Here is a 20,376-nt window from a genome sequence, read left to right on the forward strand (position 1 = left end):
TTAGTGTTCCATTAGAAATACCTTAAGAGTTAAAAAAATAAATATTTAAAATCAAATCTCTCTACTTAGTCTTAGGTTAACACAACCTGGATTTTATTACACTGAATACAGCAATAGTGGATAGTTGCAGCAGTTCCTTAAAGTAAATTTAGAAAACTAAATGTTGCAGTGTGAATGTGAAACATCCATGCAGCTGGAATGAAAGGAGAAGAGGGGAAGGCGATTTTTTTTTTAAAATAAGGTTTGGAAACTGAAATCAATTGTATCTCAACTAACCCAGTAAAGTAAAGCTGTAGGAATTTTGGCAAAGAGCTTCTGGATAGGCATATATGCCACTAACGGACATTTCTTTACTTTATAACAATATCATAATTTCCTATTCTTAAAGTATAGTTTTGGGCTTACTGTTAAGACTATAGGATGGGCTCGGAAAAACTTTTAAAAAATATGTTAATATTTCATTTGTTTCTATACAGGAATAAAATACAGCTCTGTACCTTCGGTTTTTACTGAGTTACATAGTATAGCTGAAATTTAGTATTCATAAACTAAAACTACTATGACTTTTGAGTTTCCTAAAATTTTTGAAATTACTCAACTAAGAAGTTTGGCTATCATGCAAAATTGTACATGTAGATGGCTACATGTAGATGGATGGGAATTTCTATAATTTGAAGGGAAGGTATTTTGTTGTCTTGAGTTGGTAGCAGTTTTCAATAGCTACTATTCTTACGAATTAATAATAAATTAAAGTCAATTAGCTCCATGATAACTTAGTTTGTTAAATATTGTTTGGTTAATCTTATAGTATAATACAATGCTATTTACCAGCATTTAGTTCCAATTGTTAATATGTTCGTGCTGTGGTTCAAATATAAATCATTCACATCCCTACAGCTAACCCAAATGCACACAAATACACCCTTCCCTAAATTTATTTACTACAGTGATACTCCACTGATTTCAAAACCCCTGACCTCAGAGTATTACTTCATAGGTCTAATCCTAATATGAAACACATATAATTCTAACTAAAGATTAGTAGTAACTTTCAGCAGCAGAACTTTGCTATTTACTTACTGCATTTTGATTACTACTACTGTAAAGCTTCAAATAAATAGTAAAATATATATATATATATTTACTAATTTTTCTCTGCTTGGTTTTAAAGCAGTAATAAACAAATTTTACAGATAGTACTAAATACTGGGCTACTAACTTCCTTGGGTAGTGAGTGATTCTTACAGTTTTATGATCATGAATATCTAAAAATAATCTAACAGAATTTATAAATACTCTCTCCAGAAAATTTCACATAAACACAATTTTGAGGTTCACAAATATCAGTTTAAGAATTCCTATTCCTGTTTCACCAAATAGAATGCAAACCCCAAAACAGCAAGAGACATTTCTTACACTCCCCTATCAGAAAGTACTTGACATACATTAACATTTTAGATATCTCTGTTGTCTATTTCCATTAATGAAAAATGCTTTTAGATAAAATGTAAATGTATTTAGATAATTAATTGGAGACAATCTTCCTTAAAGAAACATTTTATTACATAGAATGAAGAGCTAAGCTAGGATAATGTTAATCTTAATAGCTTTTAATTGCCACCTCAATTATTTTTATGATGTGTTTTTAAGATGCTTAAAAAAATCCACTCTCTTAAGCAAGTCAGTTGATTAAATTACTCAGCAAAATCTCTTATTCACAGAGTGTGAAGATAAAGTCAAGTAAGAAAACAAAATGAAATGCACTGAAATTGGAAAAGAAGAAGTAAAACCACTTCTATTTGCAGATGACTTAATCTGTATGTAGAAAATATCAAAGAATGAACAAGAAATAACTCGCAGAGTTGCAGGGTATGAGATCCATACACAAAAATCAGTTGTGTTTTTATTACTAGCAGTGAACAATCTAAAAAAGATATTAAGAATACAATTCCATTTATAATAGAATCCAAAAGAAAACCTAGGAATAAATTCAACTCAGGAAATGATTTGCACACTAAAAACTACAAAATATTGCTAAAGAAATGAAATACTAATTAAAGGAAAGGACATCTATGTTTATGGATTAGCAAATTAGTTATTAAGAGGGCAATCCTCCCCAAAGTGATCCATAGACTCAATGTAATGCTGACAAAAGTACACATGACCCAATTTGCTAAAATGAAAAAGCTGATTCTTGAATTCATACAGAAATGCGAGAGTCCTCAAACAGACAAAACAACATTGAAAAAGAAAAAGAGGACTCACAATTTCAAAAATTAATACAAAGTTAGTCATCAAAACAGTGTGGAACATATATTCATGTATGACTGAAAAACTGTGCTGTACACCAGAAATTGACACAACATTGTAAACTGACTGTAACACAATTAAAAAAAAAAAAAGAAACAAAACAGTGTGGTACCACCATAAGGATAGACACACACTGTATAATTGTTTTTTATGAACTATCCAGAAGAGGCAAACACATAGAGAAAGCAGATTATTGCTTACCAGAAGCGTGTGGGAAGGGAGGAATGGGGAGTGATTCATTAATAAGCACCAGGTCTTATGGGTTAATAAAATGTTCTGAAACTAAAGTGGCAGTTGCACAGCATTGTGAATACAGTAAATTTCACCTCAATTTTTTAAAATATCACTGGAAAAAGAAAGAGGGATGTATGAGAAGGATGAAAATAATCTGCCTCTGAAGAGCCCAATGTTCACAGCACAATAAAAACTGAAAAGAGAACTGATGACTTACACTAAGTACTACTGTGGTGTGTAGAATAATACCACCACCGCCCCACAAAGATGTCCACATCCTAATCCCTGGGCATGTGAGTATGTTAAGTTACAAAGCAAAGGAGGATTAAAGTTGCAGATGGAATTAAGGTTGCTAATTAGCTGACCTTAAAACAGGGAGTTATTCTGGATTACCCTTTGTAGGGCTCAATGTAACTACAAGAGTCCTTAAATGCAGAAGAGAAGGGCAGACCTGTTAGAATCAGTGATGTGACATGAGAAAGACATGCTTGCTACTGATGTCTTGCAGATGGAAAGGGATCACAAATCAAAGAATATGGGCAGCCTCTAGGAACTGGAAAAGGCAAGAAATGGATTCTCTTCTAGAGCCACCGGGAGTAACACAGCCCTGATGACATCCTGAGTTTAGCCCAGTGAGATCCATTTTGGATTTGTGATCTCCAAAACTGTAAGATAATAAACTTCTTGTTCTAACTTACTGAATTTGAGGTAATTTGTTTCAGCAGCAATAGGAAACTACTACAGATCTTCATACCTGGAAGTGAGATGTTACTGTAACAAATACCTAAAAATGCGGAAGTGACTTTGGAATTGGGCAGTGGGCAAGAGGCCAGAAGAATATTGAGAAGCATGATTACAAACAAAAAGCTTAGATATATGCACCCCAATGTTCACAGCAGCACTATTTACAATAGCCAAGACATGGAAGCAACTTAAATGTCCATTGACAGATAAATGGATAAAGAAGATGTGGTATGTGTATATATACACAATGGAGTATTACTCAGCCAAAAAAAGAATGAAATAATGCCATTAGCAGCAACATTACCATATTAAGTGAAGGAAGTCAGAGAAAGACAAATACCATATGGTATCATTTATATGTGTAATCTAAAAAAATGATACAAATGAACTTATTTACAAAACAGAAATAGACTCACAGACATAGAAAACAAATTTATGGTTACCAAAGGTGAGGGTGGGGAGGATAAATCTGGAATTTGGGGTTAACAGTTACACACTACTAAGTATAAAATATATAAACAAGGACCTACTGTATAGCACAGGGAACTATATTCAATATCTTGTAATAACCTGTAACAGAAAAGAATCTGAAAAAGAATATATGTGTGTTTATATACACACACACACAAATATGTGTAACTGAATTACTTTGCTTTGTACTTGAAACATCGTAAATCAACTATAACTATACTCCAATTCAATTAAGAAAGAAAGTTTAGACTACCTTGAATAGATTCTTAGCAAAATATGAATATTAACAAACTGTGCTGGTGAGGACACAAGGAATTTCACAAGGAACATAGCAGAGAAAACATGTATTGCCTTAGAGAACACCTAAACTGTCATGAACAGACTGTTGGTAGACACAGGTCTGTTGATGAGAACACAGAAGGAAATGAGGAACATGTTACTGAAAACTGGAGGGATCCTTGTTACTATGAAAGAAGGCTTAGCAAAACTTTATCATATGGTTATGCAAAAGGCCAAACATATAAGAAATGAACTTGAATATTTAACTTAGGAGATTTCCAAAAAAACTGCTGAAAGTGTGGACTCGTTTCTTCTGATTATATTAAAATGTGAGGAGAAAGATAGGTCAAAGGGAAAAAAATTTTCAACAAAAGGAAACAGGATTTAATGGTTTAAGAAATTTCCATCTTATGCAGAGCACAAAATGTACTAAAATTGAAATTCATGGTCAAGGCTACTCTTAAAAAGGAGTGTGTAGCTGGACAACCTTTTGCTAATACTCCAGAGAAGTCAGAGTATTCAGTCACATAAATGGTTCTTAAAAAGATGAAGTGTGTGACTCATAGATCCCCTTAGCCTTCTCAGTAGAAGCCAAAACTAGTGATCAAATTACCTAGAAAAGATTTAATGGACAATCAACCTTTTGTCTAATGGAGTGAATCCTTGTGTCATACATGAAATATCCACAGGATTCATGAGAACTTCGTACCTTCAGAAACACTGCTAGCTTGGATTTTAAGGGACAGAGAAAGTACAAAACGAAATGTCAGACATTCAAAACTCTACAGAAACTGGCTGATGAAGCTACTCAGCAACAATACACGTTAACTTTCATGAAAAAGCAATCTTCATGAAAAACAGAGTATATGAGCTCGCAGAGCCAAAAGCTACAGAAAAATTATTACCAGATCTTAAAACCACAGTCTGCCCAGGTGGATTTCAGAACTGCTTGGGGTTAGTGACAGCTTTAATTTCTTTGTTTGAACAAGTGTCTAAAACTATTATCCTATGCCTGTCTCCACCACTGTATTTTGGGAAGAGGTAACTTGTTTCTTCAGGTTCACAGGTTTATAGATTAAGAGGAACTGTATCTTAAGGTGGGTTATACACAGAGTCTCATTCATAACTGATTTACATACTAAGATTTAAAATGACTGAGCTGATGAGACTTTGGATATGGAATTTAGGCTGTAGTGAAGTTGAGACTCTGGGTATATACAGAATTAATGAATTCTGTGTGTGGGAAAGATGTGAATCTTGGGTTAGAGGACAGACTGTATAGGTAGAATGATGACTTCCCAAAGATGCCTCATCCTAATCCTTGGAACTTGTGAATATGTTACCTTACAAGGCACAGGATTAAATGGGGTTAACGTTGCTACTTTGCTTATCATAAAATAAGGTGATTATCTTGGATAATACAGCTATGAGTACACAGTGCAAAGGAAAAAAAATTTATCTTAAGGAAACTGGGGAAAGTCACAGAAGAGGTAACATCTGAGCTTCATTAAACAGGAGCACCAGAAGGAAGCCAGGAGGAAGAAACAAGGCATACGGGGGCATGGTGACCCAACAGCACATGTAGATATATAAGCAAAAAACAAAACAAAAACAACAAAACAAAAAAGAATGTACACTGTAGATTAAGGAAGTTATTTTCTACTGATTGTTTGCTAAGAGTTTTAATGAAAGATCATTGCTGAAATTATACAGTATTTTTTATTTATGAAGATGATCATACGATCTTTCTTCTTATGTGGAAAATCACATTGATTTTCCTAGTGTTAAAACAACCCAGCATACCTAAAGTAAATCTAACTTGATATTGATAAATTATCGTTTTTATAAAGTATTTCTGCCTTAGCTGTTCTTCAAAAGTTTTGAAAATAATGATTCTATTTCCTCCTTGAATGCTTGGTAGAATGCATAGATGAAGCCATTTGTACCTGGAGTTTTCTATGATCAAACATTTTGATTACAGATTCAATTTAATAATTACAGAATTATTTGATTTTGTTCCTTTGTAGCGTTAATTCTGTTAAGTTGTATTTTTCTAGAAATTTATTCATTTCATAAAAATTTCAAGTTTAAGCCATTGATATTTTGTTTTCCTTTAAATATCTGTAAACTCTGTAGCAAATATTCCTTTTTACACTCCTGATAATGGCTGTCTTTTCTCTCATTTCAGTTTTATTAGTCCCCTCTCCCCCACAAAACAAACAAACAAACAAACAAACAAAAACCTCACATAGTTTTTATTGGATTGGCTGATTCTCTGTATTATATGTTTGTTTCCTTTATCATTACTTTCTGGTCTTATCTTTCTTCCCTTCCTTTTTTGGTTAATTACACTACTCATCTTCTGACTTGCTGAAATAGATGTTTAGTTTATAAAGTTTTAGTTTTTCTTCTTTTCCTATATATGTATATAAGGCCACAAATCTCCCTCTAGATATTGTTTCATATTTATCTCACAAATTTTGCTACGTAGCACTTTCACTATCATTCATCTAAAAATATCTTCTCATTTCCACTGAGATTTTCCCACTATCTTTTTTGTTACTGATTTCTAGCTTAATTCTACTATGGTCAGAGAGCGTGTTCTATTTAAGGAACATTTAAGGAAGAAACAATGCCAGTCTTACAAAAACTCTTTCAACTCTTTAAAATTTGCTGAGACTTTTATGACCTAACAGGGTCAATTTTTGTAAAAGTCCATGCTTAAAAAGAACATACATTGGGCAAATGTTAGGTGGTGATTTTAAAACATCTATAGTTATGAAATAACCATTTTATTTCTTGTATTTTTTTCTTTAACTTTTACTGTGTCTGATATAATACAGCTTTCTTTCAGTTGGCATTTGCCTAGAATAACTTTTTCTTAACTTTTATTTTTAACATATCCTCCCATCATCCCTCTTTGACTGCTTTTGAGAGTTTTTGCTCATTTTCTTGATTATCTCAAATTTTATTATGGTGTTTCTGGGTATTTCTTTTTATTCATCCAACTTGGAATTCTCTGGCCTTCTTGAATCTATAGACTGATCTTCCTCTTATTTGAAAATATTCTTCTTAACTAACCTTCAACTATTGCTTCTGCTCCATTCAAGATCGTCTTTCTACAGACTGTCAGCTGACTGGTCAATAGAAACAAGCAGGAAGACAGAAAAATAGTACCTTCAACTAACTACCAACCTAAAATTCTAAAATCAGTAAAAATATTTCAAGAATAAAGGCAAAATAAGGCTATTTTCAGACCAATAAAAACTGAAAGCTACCACCACCAACAGACCTACACTATGAGAAAATTTCTAAATGGTATTCTTAGGCAAAAAGATCTTACTAGAGGTAAAATCAGAGATGTACGATAAATGCAGAGCAAAACAATGATAAATACATAGGTATAGCTTAGATGAACACTATGCTAGACAACGTGTGTGTGTGTGCGTGCACACACACACACTTCTAATAGAGAAAAATAATCGAATAAACAAAAACTAAGCAATCCAAGAAAAGGTAGGAAAAAATGACTAGGAAGGATAAATAGAAAGCACAAAGGAAGATCAGCTTTAAGCCCTAATAAATAAGTAAATACATGAAATGAAAATGGATTAAATGCTCCAATAAAATAAGTTTTTTCAGACAGGATTTAAAAAAATCAATCCCTATACCTTTGTCAAAACCCATAGAATATACAATACCAAAAGTGAACTTTAACAAACACTGCACTTTGAGTGACTATGACTTGTCAATGTAGGTTCATTAGTGGTAACAAATGTACCACTCTGGTGCAGGATGGTGACAGTGGGGGAGGCTGTGCATGTGTGGGGACAATAGGTTTATGGAAACTATACTTGCCTGCTCAATTTTGTTGTGAACTAAATAAAACTGCTCTAAAAATAAATTTTATTAATTAAAAAAGTCAGTTATGGCAATTACCAGAGACAAGTAATATACCAAATAATAACTTTATGCTACATAAAATATAATCTTGAATTAAAATTAAAGCTTAAATGAGAAAACAGTGATCTTTAAAACTTCATTAACATAAAATAGAAGGTAAAATATTACTTTGCAAGTATCCTCTGTGAAACAGAATATAGATAAAAAATCAAAACAATTTAAAATATATTTAATATGAAGTTAAAATTTTGATTAGCATGTTTCAATAATATACAATTTAAAGAATCACTTAGACATTATTCATAGGTAATATTAGCTATGCAAACTATTTACTCTGAATAATAAGTCTCTGCGACTAAAATTAGAAATTACTACAAAAAAACCTGACTGAAACTTGCTGGTAGTTAAAAATTAGTTAAGTATTTTACGTGCATTACCTCATATCATCCTTTCAACATTATGATGTAGGTACTTTCACAAGAGAAGAAATGGAGGCTCTAAGAAGTAAAACAGTTTACCAAAAAACAACCTAGAAGAGTCGAAGTTGGATTCCACATCTTCCCAACTACATAGCTTAAAATCCTAACCACTACATAGCAGTAACTTAATTTTCTATGTTAAATTTCTCGATAGAGAAATAATGAAAGGTTTATGATCTCTATTCTAATAATTATACTATACGTTCTTCAAGGCAAAACCTAGTTTCCACCAAACAGTGATTCAAAAGAAATTTTTGGAAGACAGTTGCAGAGTATGGCTGCTAAAACCAAAATAATATACATGAATCTAAGCGCTTCTGCGGCTTTTTCCCCTACTTAAATTGCATTTGTATAACGATGTAACCCAATTTTACGTAGTATTACTTTCATTACCACTCCAAGAACACACAGCAGTATAACTTTAGGGTTAGTTCTACGTCAATATATGCACTAAAATGGGATGGAAATGAGACAAGTCTACAGTTATTAATAAACTACAGTTAGGGCTGTTAGCATGCTGGAAGACAGTGGGAAGCAAAATATCTGGGAGAAACTAGAAAAATGGTATGTTGTGAAGAAGAAAAAGAAATTCAATCAAATGCTTATGTATTGTAATTTAGTATTTACTGACCACTTTCATATGCCAGGAACTGTACCAGATATTGGACTATAGAAATAAAACAGTGAGATAAATGCTACAATACTAACAGGCGTGTACAAAAGGCTATGGGCACCTATCTTGAGGGCAAATGGGGAAGAATCTAGGAAGAACAGAGGTCAAAGAGGACTTCCTGTTGAAATTGGTATTCGAGCAAAGCCTTAAAGGATGAACAGGAAATTAGACAGGTAAAGAAAGATAAGGAACAAGATGTACAAAGGCACAGAAACAAGAAAGCATAGTCCATTTAGAGAACTCAAAGAGTTTTAATGTAGGAGATATAGGGCAGACATTGGAGAATGAGAGAAATGAGAAGGTCTATAAAAGTTCTTTATGACAGTGAATTTTATCTTGAAGGCCAGTGAAGGATAAACATGAATGTAACATAAGACACATAAGAAACAATCATCTAAGTTAAAAAAGAGAGACAGAGACGCCGTCCTATAGTAACATAGTGGCAATGAAGACGAACAGATTAAAAAATGTTGTGGAAACAAGACATAGAGAACAAAGGAAAAGCAAAGATGTTTCTAATGTCATTAACTGAATGAATGATGATAACTGCAACTGAAGCACAGAGGGCACTGTGGCAACATTTCAAAGTGATAATTAACTCCTATCCCTCAGAGGTTAAGGAAAAGCTTTCAAGAGGAGGAAATATCTAGCATGGAATTTAAAAGATGAACAAAAATTAAGACAACAGTTGGAGTTTAAAAGTTGGTGGTGAGTGGGAGGCACTGGTTAATGATAAAAGATGAGGCTGGAGAGGTCAGAAAGTGCCAGATCAAGAGTGCTTTATAAGCCATTTTAAGACTTTTGGAGAAAATCATTCAAGCAATGGAGAGCTGTGTTAGGTTTACAAGGAAGAAAAAGGATTGTATTTTTATTTTGGGGAAAAAAAGACTGACTGCAAGATGAAAATGGATTGGAGGATTAGATCAAAGCTGAAATGTGAGCAGAGCGAGGGTGGAAAAGAAAACATAAGAGATGGCAGTGGACACATCTGAGATCTAGAAGGACTGAGTGTCTGTCTATAGGGGAGGAGTTAAAGCTAACACACACTTTCTTCTCTATGACCACTCACCTACCCACTCACCCATTTTTTAAGCAATAAGTTTATTAATTTATGAAAAGTAAATCACTTTAAAAAAATATCAATAGCCAAATGCTTTACTTACACTTACAACAACACCCCCTTCCCTCCCCCTAAATTAGGAAAGATTTAAAGAAGGAAGCAGATTTTGGACTTTAAAATGTAACATTATCATCAACTATTTATTAATGGAAAATAATGGAAACAGATTAATAAAAAAACAAATAGAACCTTAATCTAAAATGCTAAGGGTGACGACCAGAATTTTAGCATGTGGAACTGAGAGGATGGCCATACCATTCAATAACAGAGAAACCACACAAGAAGGAAAGGGCAGGGTGTGGGTGTGTGTGTAGACAGAGAGAGAGATTGAAATGGGGAAGAGAATAATAAATACAATTTTGTTGTGTGTGTGTCTGTGCTTAGTAAATGCAATTTTGAAAAGACTACATTAGAGGTTCTTCTGAGGCATTTAAGTACCAATATCAACTAAACAAAGATATGACATTCAAGACTGAGATATAAACCTTTGATACTTAAGAGAGAAAACTGGGCTGGAGACAAAAATTTGGACATCAGTAGTATACACGTGGTAACTGAATCCCTAGGAGAAGCTGACAGTCAAGGACACTAAATACGCAGAGTAAGAAGTAAGATGGCCTAGGACAGATCCTTAAAAAACCTACATTTTACAAACTGGTAGATTATATGATGTCCACAGAACAGACTGAGAAGATGCAGTCAGATAAGTTTGAATGAAAATCAGGAGAACAAGGTTATTTCAAAAACTAAGGCAAGAAAGATTGGGGAAAAAAGTAAGTCAACACTATCCAAAGCTGCCAAGTTAAAGACTCAAATGTCTATGGTATTTAGCATCAAGGAGATAAAAATCTTTTAAAGAACAATTTCAGTTAAGAAAGGAGAGACTGGAAAGTGAGGCAGTAGAGACTGCAAGCACTGAGAAATCTTTTAGGAAACCTAGTGATGAAAATAGAATATGGAAAATAGAGAGATTTATAACAGCAAGTTCTTTTGTTTTGTTTTCTAAAAGTAAACCAGTAGAGCAAAAGGTTGAAGATGTAAGATAAAGGAAGTATAGCAGGAGAGGTCCCTGCTATAGCAGGAGATGCGATTCAAAGCACAGATGAAGCATCTTTCAACAATGGAGAAAAAGAATACATCCACATAAAACATCAATCAGAGGGGGTGTGTATTTTCTACTCACACAGACTTTATATTTAATACATATTTTAACATTTTCTTTTATAGAACAGAAAACGTATATAAGTTATGTTGCATCTGTACACTGAAATTTTAACAATTATTATTCTCTGTGGGATGGGATCGTGGTATATACTGTATTATATGTTCTTCTATATTTTCCAAATTTTCTATGATAAGCATATAACTATTTTTTAAAATGTCTTTGTCCCTTGAATTATAAAGAGTAATTTATCATTAATGCAGAAAACTTACGGGGAAAAAAGCAGAACGGGGAAAAACAATACCTACAGCTTCCCAACGTGTTGCTTTCATAGGCTGAGAAAATATGTCAGTTATATTACTTAAACTAACATTCTCTCAGGAAAGGAACATTAATAGGAACACTGACTTGGAATAATCAAAATTCATGACTGACCTACTCAGACCTGGAAGAAAGAGTGGATTCCAGCTTCCTCTTAGCTATCTAAGCCTCCATTTTAAAAGAGGATTAGTAAATCTCCACTTACAAAGGTAGAATTCAGACATTCAGGGCTTATTAATTCGGAGGTAAAATTTTTAAACACTGCCCTGATTCCTGGCCATAATGATTTTTATATTCAAATATTTAATTATCAGTAACATCCATTATACTAACACACATGCCCACTGGCAACAATTTAAAAAAAGGAAAAGTAAAAATGTAGGCTTACAGTTGTGGTAAATTTGGTCTAACAAAGGGATCATTTTCTGCTCCATTGACTGCTTTGTTTTTCCTTTGTTTTGGTTCAGAATTGGTAGAGGGTGCCTGAGAATTGTTAGCTGTGGGAGGTTTGCGTTTGGCTAGAAGTTTCCTTTGCCTTTCAATATCTTCTCTTTGCTGATTCACCCATTCTTGTTGCCTGAATAAAAATAAATGTAAAAAAATATACATTAACCTTCCATTACTTTTCACAGTTAAAACATGAAAATACATTAGTAAACATGAAAAATCATAATATAAATTTGTAACCTTATGTCCTGCCCTTATGAATCAACTAATTCTCACTGTCCAGTTCTCATCTGAAACATTCATTTCTAAATGAGGTCTTCCTGAAACCCCCTGGACTAGGGAGAGAGGTGTTGCCCTATATAATCTCATGCTATCCTGCAGCTCCCACCTCCTCCTTTCTAACAAGTATCACTCCTACCGATACTTGATCAGAATGTGTCTGGTGAGACTACATCACTCCATGAGAACAGAAACTACAATTCTTTTATATCCTCTTGTATCCCTAGTGCCCAGCACAGTGATTGGCACATGCTAGGCATTCAATAAATATCTGCTGAATGAAATAAATGAGCTACTTAAAAAAAAAAAAAAAAGGACAGAGTTAAGTATGGAGGTTTTATCCATGTATCTCATCATTTAGTGTTTCCAGAAAAACTTACAAAAGACAGATGTGAATTTAATGGAGTATTATTTTCTCAATCTATCTATATCAAAAAGAAATTTGGGGAATGGTGAAGTGATACTTTGAAATGAAACAAAAATTGAACTTACATAAGAAATGTAGGAGGAAAGAAGGAATTTTGACCCTTTAAAGAAAGGAAATAGCAAGAAAAGTCTGCATAGCTTTGAAAAATGGGCAAAAAAATATTACTGCTTCCCATTCAAGAATCTAAAGCTTACCAATTCTAAAAACTAATAGATACGTCTACTATAAAAGTAGAGGTTGGAGATTTTAGCAATTTGATCAGAGCATGAAGTAGGTTAACAGTTAAGCTTTAAAAAACCACCCCATTATACAACATTAAGCTTGTTTTAATAGTAACCATGTTCTTAGGTCACCTCACCACGCTAAGAAAAAATTTTAAATTTAAAAATCTACATGGTTGTGATACTTAGATTTAGAATTAGTCAAATGTTTCAATCCTTTATTCCCCTACCCCCATTCAACCCAGAACTAGAGAACTTCTACTCGGCTGGTACGGAACTGGCTTACACACATTTCCTCGTCCTACGGGTCTAGCCAGATAGTAGTAGAACATGGTAGCAGTGAAAGAATGAAGAACCACCTAGGTAAAAGAGTAAAATGGGAGAGAAAAATCTCAAAAATAGCAAAGCTAGAATAAGATTGTAATCCAGTATTCTTTTGGAAGTATTAACAATTTCAGTTTATTTTTAAAAATTAATTTTAAAGCTAGTTTAGGGCTCAATCAAGATGTTACAAGTGAAAATAAGCAGCAATAACCCTACTGAAATAATGAGAGTAAAGAATTACTAGAATATATAGCTAATAACTGATTATTCAGGAATGACCATATAATTTAGAGATTGTTAATTTAATATTACTAACTCTTTTTCTCTCTTCTCATCTCCAACTACTTTGGGTTATATCACTGGTATACAGCTTGATGTACACCGATAAAATAGCTTGATATAAAATGTGTATGTAACACCGTAGGCCCTCAGTAAATGCTTATTAGTAATAAAAAATGCAAATAAGTTTTTTAAAAACGAATTACTGGTTTGTTATAATAGGATACAACTCAAGAACAGCCAGATGGAAGAAATGCACAGGGCAAGGTATGGGAAAACGGTGGGGCGCTTCCATGTTCTCTCTGAGCCTGATACCCTCTCCAAACCTCTACATGTTCATCAACCCACAAGCTCCAATTTTGCTCTTTTTTGACAGCTCAATGGAGAATGTTTAACTGGCATAGTTTATATTTTAGATTTGTATTTTTAGTTTATATTTAAGGTTATATTATGTAACCTCCTCTTTTATTCATTACCAGGACAACTGTAGGTCTGGGTTTAGTAACTCACATAATACTCAAAAACCTTTAAGTTCTGTCTCAAATGTATTTCCTACTCTCTACTTTTACTGTTAATATTTTAGCTCAAGCCTAATCACCTTTCATTTGGCTACTTCTCCATCTGAATTGTCAACAGTTTATGTTCTTTACAATATTATTCCCACATTACCATCAGTCATCTTTCTAAAACTCAATTCTGACCACACATACTACATAAAACTTCAACAGTTCCCCATTATCCACAGAATAAAACCCAAATACCTTACTATCACAAAGACACTATCCTTTATGATGGTATACCTAACACCCAGCACAGCTGTGTTAGAAAAAAAAAAAGCTGAATAAATCAACCAAGACAGAAGGCCATTCTACGGTAAGTCCTGGGAACCAGTGTTTGAAACAGCAATGTTTATGTGATACTGTGTGAAATAAAGCTTTACTTCCATTTTCCATTTAAGTGAACTGACTGGCAAAGCTGATTAAATGTTGGCACTACTTGCTTTTCAGGTTTTTAACAGTTTTCCAGCAAAAAAGGGAGGAGCATATAGATCCCAGCTCTTTAACATAGTCAACCTATCCTTATCCAGACCACCTGAACTCAAGAAAACATGGTAACGATTTATTTTCTTCTTATTAATTTTTTCACCTTTCATCTACCTCACTGTAAACACAGAGTCTCTGTGTTTGGGGGACAAGCCCACCTATATACAAGGGAAGGCACTCGCCCAAACTAGGTTTTACAGCGCAAACTTCCTTTAACTTGAAACTGGTTCTAGGAACAATGATTTATTTTAAAGTTAACTTCAAAAATGCTAAAGCCACGTATTCAAATGACTTATGAGTTACTGCATCTGAGGCTGTAGAGAAAATGTTTCTGTCTTTTACACAGGAATAGAGAGCAGCAGACAAGTGCTGAATATAAACATTGGAATAAGGATTAGGCAATGGAGACTGAGGGGAGGGAACCTAAGTAGAAAAATCCCAAAACATATATAGATATAAATCTTCCAATGAAAGTTAAAACTTTTAACAATTTCCTCCCAAATACTCTGTAAAAAGGTAGGCCCGTTTATGTTTTGCAAGGTCCTTTAGAATAATACATCATACTGTATGGATGAATGCTAAACAAAAAGTTTGCCAACGCTAAAACTAATACCTCTGTTTTATGCCCCTTTCAAATGTACTAAATTCTATGATTTTAAAGAGTAATAAGGAGTAGAGGTAAAACATAATTCCAAATCTATAATCTTTGAAAGCAATGAAAACCCAAAGGAATACTAAATTTTTTAAAATGTAAGAATGACTAACTTTACAAGATTCTGAAATGCAAAACCATCTGTCCATTGTTCAGTAAATGAAGCACCATGTCTAACTGTTGTGAAATGCCCAAGGCGTAATCTGTCTTGCATACTCTTCTCTCGGCTTGACAGCTTTTCTTGTGTACTCTGAAAAAAGGAGGAAAAATTATCATTCAATTTTATTAATTTAAATTTTAAAAGCATACAAGGTTAAGAGGTTAGTGAAAGGAGAGGCCAAATGTACTGAACTTTTAACTTACCTTTTCAATAAGCAGTTTCTTGCTCATTGATATGCACTTATTTAATCGTTCCTTGTATTTTTCAAGTAATTTCTGTTGTTCATCTATCTGCCGTCTGAGATCACAGTTAGCCTACAACATGAGGAGACAATGAAAAAGGTCTAAAATTTGTGTACATGAAACACTTAATACTTTTAACATTCTGAGCTTACATAAAGAGAATGATTAATAAGATTAAATATTTGAGTATGATACTAAAAAATAGTTAAAACATCTACTAACCATGGGACAATATTGTTAAGTGCTGCTTAATTGTGTAGTGGAAAGAGCACAGAATTTGTATCCATACTCCATGGGTTCAAACCCACACTCTAAGGTATATAATCTTAGCTAAGTTAAATCAGTTATCTGAAACTCACTTCAGTTTTCTTACTTCTATAATAGGGCAACGCCATCTATCTCAGTTAAAAATAACTGAAGTACAGTAATATAAAGTGACACTTCTTAAAAAGGAATTAGTTCTCTTCCACGTTTTGTAACTAATAAAACTTTTTCTCTGTTAAACCTGTGGATGGCACTGCAGATGCCTATCCAATAGCCAACTAGTGTCACCATCTTTCTGGGCCATATGAATAGCAGTTTTGTTGACTCCGTGGGCAGCCATATGCTCACAGAAGGGGCCTCTCTCTAAGCTCAGAAGATAAGTGTTAGCCTGCTTAGTCTGGTAGAGTCACCAGAGAATAACCTGAAGAGGCTGTTGGAACACAGATTGCTGAGATCCATCCTTAAGAGTTTCTGAGTTAGCAGGTTTAGAGTAGGATCTGAAAGTCTATTTCCAGTAAGTTCTCCAGTAATGCTGATTCTTCTGGTCTAGGGAGCATTCTTTGAAAACCGTAGGTCTAGGCAAATCATGGTGGAAGCAAAAAGACGGTGGCGTAATAAATCAAAAGTGCTGGGAGAAAACATAGCTGCCAACCTTAAATTGTTTTTCAAGGAAAAAGGGTAAAATAAAGATACTTTCAGAGGAACATATATGGAATTTAGCACCAGACCCTCATCACTAGGTTCAATTCAAACAAAACCTCAAAAAACTGTGTGTGTGTGTGTGTGTGTGTGTGTGTGTGTGTGTGTGTGTGTGTAACTTGAAAAACTGATTTTAACACTTCTCTAAGACTGCAAAGGGCCAAAAAATAGCCAAAAAGGAGAGGATATTTGTTCGACCACATGTCAAGATTTAAGATTACTAAGATTAAGATTAAGTAATTATAATCACCCAAGTCTATTTTCTCCTTTCTTAATAATGGAAAACCAACATTTTATTCTGCATTGACATTTGCTTAGCTAAAAGATCATATTTCTCAACTTCACTTGCAGCTAATGGTGGTCATGAAATATAAGCACAAGTTGTTTGATGGAATACCCAAGAAGGCTGTACAAAGAATTGTTGCATTTTATGTTATCCCCTTCTATTTACTGTTTTCTGCTTAATAACACAGATATCATCACTGTGACTCTAATATTTCGTACCTTGATATCATCTTTAAGATGAATGCCATGTACTAAGGATGAAGGAGCAGAAAAACTGAAGGAGTCAAGATGCCATATTACACTGTGGAGCCATCACACCTGGACTGCCCCCCTTCCATTCCCCTCTCAAAAAATGATATTGGTATCTCACTTAAAGTGCCGTTGTTTATGTTCTCTGCTACTAACAGTCAAAGCCAACTAACTGCTAAGGATAAAAAGATGCTGTGGTATCAGTACAGGAATATACAAATAGAAGATGGTATATAGGAGAGAATACAGAAATAGACCCACGTGTGTATGAAAGCTAGAGTGGACTTGTAATTAAACGATCTGAATAACTGCTTATCTATATAGAAGAAATCGAAATGAAACCCTACTTCACACCATACCCAAAAATGAATTCCAATGAGATTAACAACTTGTACTGAAAAACTATAAAACTTTTAAAAGAAAATATAGAACATCTTCATGATCTTAGGGGTAAAAACAATTCTTTTGGTAAATCTATGGTACAAACAAAATAAACTATAAACAAAAACATATGTTTTTAAATGATCTAGTCATTAAGACAGTAGGAAGAAATAAAAACACAACTCACACTGGGAGAGAAATCAACATATATGATCAACTAGAATGGCATCAATTTGAAAAAAAGACAGCAATACAACAAAAAGAATGAGCAAAAATATATAATCAGTTACATCACAGAAGAAATACAAATGGTTAATATTTTAAAAGCTTCTCAAAAAATGAAGTGGATGCATAATAACAAACACCATGATATGTCCATTAAATTGACCCCCCCAAAAACTTAAATATGATTATAATAAACCTCGGCAAGGATAATGAGGAGTAAGATTACTTCTTGCCCATTGCTGGCGGGAGTGTAAGCTGACCCAACCACCTTGGAAAAAATTTGCCATATAAAGTACAGCTGAAGATCTGCATGCCTTGTACTTTGGCCACATCTCTCCTAAGTATACACCAAAGAGAAATTCTTCCACATTTGCCATAGAAGACATGAACAAGAATGTTCTTAGACATGTACAAGTATTGTTCACATTAGCAAAAAGTGGGAATAAAATATCCACCAAATTAGAAAAAATAAAGTATGGTACATTCATATAATGCCTTACTATATAGCCACGAAATGGACAAACTACATGACAATCCCATGTAAAACGCTTAGTGAAAACAAGCAGGGCAAAAGGGTACATACAGTGTAATTTTGCTAATATGAAGTTCAAAAATAAACTGAAATAATATGTCATTACGAATGTATACGATATATGGACTATAACTACAAAGAAACACAAAGGCATAAGAAATAAATACAAAAAGTAGACTAGTGATTAATGGTAAAGGGATGTGAGAGAGAGAGAGTGGGATGGGATCAGAAACACACTGAATGTTTCAAAAGTATCGGTAATTATGGTATGATCACAGATGATGGTTTCATTGAGTTTCTATACTAACGGTTCTCAGTGCTGGCTTCAATTAGAATCATTTTGGAGAGGCTTTTAAAACCACCAATGCCCAAGTGCTACATCACATTAATTTAACAGAATTCCTTAGGGTGGAGTTTAGGCATCAGTACTTATATAAACCGCCTCCCATCCTTTCCATCTGGTGATTCTAAGGAGCAGCAAGGGGTGAGAACCAATGTTTCATCCCTTACTCACATATTAAGTATACTTTTTGATGTGTCTTTTTATAAGTTTCCATTAAAAATCTCACAAGATTGCAGCAGTTACTTCATCTGGTATAGGACCAAATGGCAGTACAGGTTTAAGCTTAACAAAATCAACTAACTTTAAAACTAACATGATATGGGTATCTCTCTTAGGATAGCTGATCAAATATAAATAAATTTTATAAACTTCCTCGTATTTCTCCAACTGTTTCTCATTCACATTTAAAGAGCTAATAAAAGTTTTTTCTTTAAAAAGTCAGTATTTTCAATTACGTATTACACTACCATAAAAAGCTTATTTTTTCCCAGCAATATATATATATATATATATTTTACAATGCTAAGTATTTTCTCAATAGTCTTACTATTGCCAAATAATTTATTCAATTTTTTTCTGTCCATGACTTATTACTTACCCTGAGCAAGTCATCTATACGACCTTCCTTCTTTTCCAGGTCCTGGTTTTTATTACTTTCTAATGCTGCTAATTTCAGCATTGTAAGATCAGTCTAAATGAAAGAAAGCTATTTTATTATCTCCATTATATACATACATACATATACATATATATATATCATTGCATGCAGACATAAAATTAAGATTTTGCTCTGATTAAAAACCAAAGAAAACGTTAGAGTTTGTATGGTGTGTGTATATGAAGGTATCCCAAAAGGTTTAGTTTTAACTTTTAATATTTTCAAAAGTACAAGTGCTACAAACTTAAAAAACATTTAAAAGGTTATTTAAAATTTTAGAATATTGATATGTTGTTCATTAAAATCCAATATAACCACTACTTTGTGCTATCAACTCTAGCTGATTTTTGAACATGTCAAAAACTTTCATGAAGTGTTTGCTGACTGAAAGCAATAAATCTGTAAATCCTCGCCTAAACATTATCCAAACAAAGAAGTTTTGATGCATGCACAACAGTCTGGACAAGACCTGACAAAAAAAGTTGAAAGGCAATAAATTGCACAACTAAGGTGGTAAGCAAGATGATCTACTTCTTCAATCCCTGGTCTGAGACACTGTCATCCAAAAACTGTCACATGTATAAAGTTAAAATGAAAAAAGTACTCAAAATCCATAAAACCAATTATAAAAGATAGCTAATTAATTTTCAAATGATTTTTGTAAGTGTGTTAAGTATATATGAATATACAAAAAGACACCCAAAATGAACTGCTTTAACGTCCATTTGTAACAAATAGAACACCTTCATGAAGATATCAATTATATGTACTTTGATATTAAGTTCAGAAAGAATCAGTAAACAGGATAGACATGGTTGTTCTATTTATTTAATTTGCTTAAAAGATATATATATTTAATCACTGTGTAACAAAGGACAAGCTGATAGTAAATTAGTATTTCAATTTCTCACCCCCTATAAATTGTTTCTTTTTCTTTAGTAGTTAGCTTTCTTGATATAGAATTTTACTT

General features: G+C 33.4%; 1 protein-coding gene across 5 annotated transcripts in view; it reads right to left on the reverse strand.

The window, feature by feature from the left end:
* TLK1 (tousled like kinase 1) overlaps positions 1 to 20,376 on the reverse strand; it is a 125,973-nt gene that overhangs the window by 30,794 nt on the left and 74,803 nt on the right. For all 5 annotated transcript variants that reach the window (XM_072961141.1, XM_072961143.1, XM_072961142.1 and 2 more), the window contains 4 exons: positions 19,347 to 19,439; positions 15,732 to 15,842; positions 15,482 to 15,618; positions 12,085 to 12,273 (listed from right to left, as the gene is read on the reverse strand). In XM_072961141.1, coding sequence (XP_072817242.1) covers positions 12,085 to 12,273; positions 15,482 to 15,618; positions 15,732 to 15,842; positions 19,347 to 19,439 — 530 coding nt within the window. The remainder of the gene's footprint in view (positions 1 to 12,084; positions 12,274 to 15,481; positions 15,619 to 15,731; positions 15,843 to 19,346; positions 19,440 to 20,376) is intronic.

This window comes from Vicugna pacos, chromosome 5 (genome assembly GCF_048564905.1).
Source record: "Vicugna pacos chromosome 5, VicPac4, whole genome shotgun sequence".
Taxonomy (NCBI): domain Eukaryota; kingdom Metazoa; phylum Chordata; class Mammalia; order Artiodactyla; family Camelidae; genus Vicugna; species Vicugna pacos.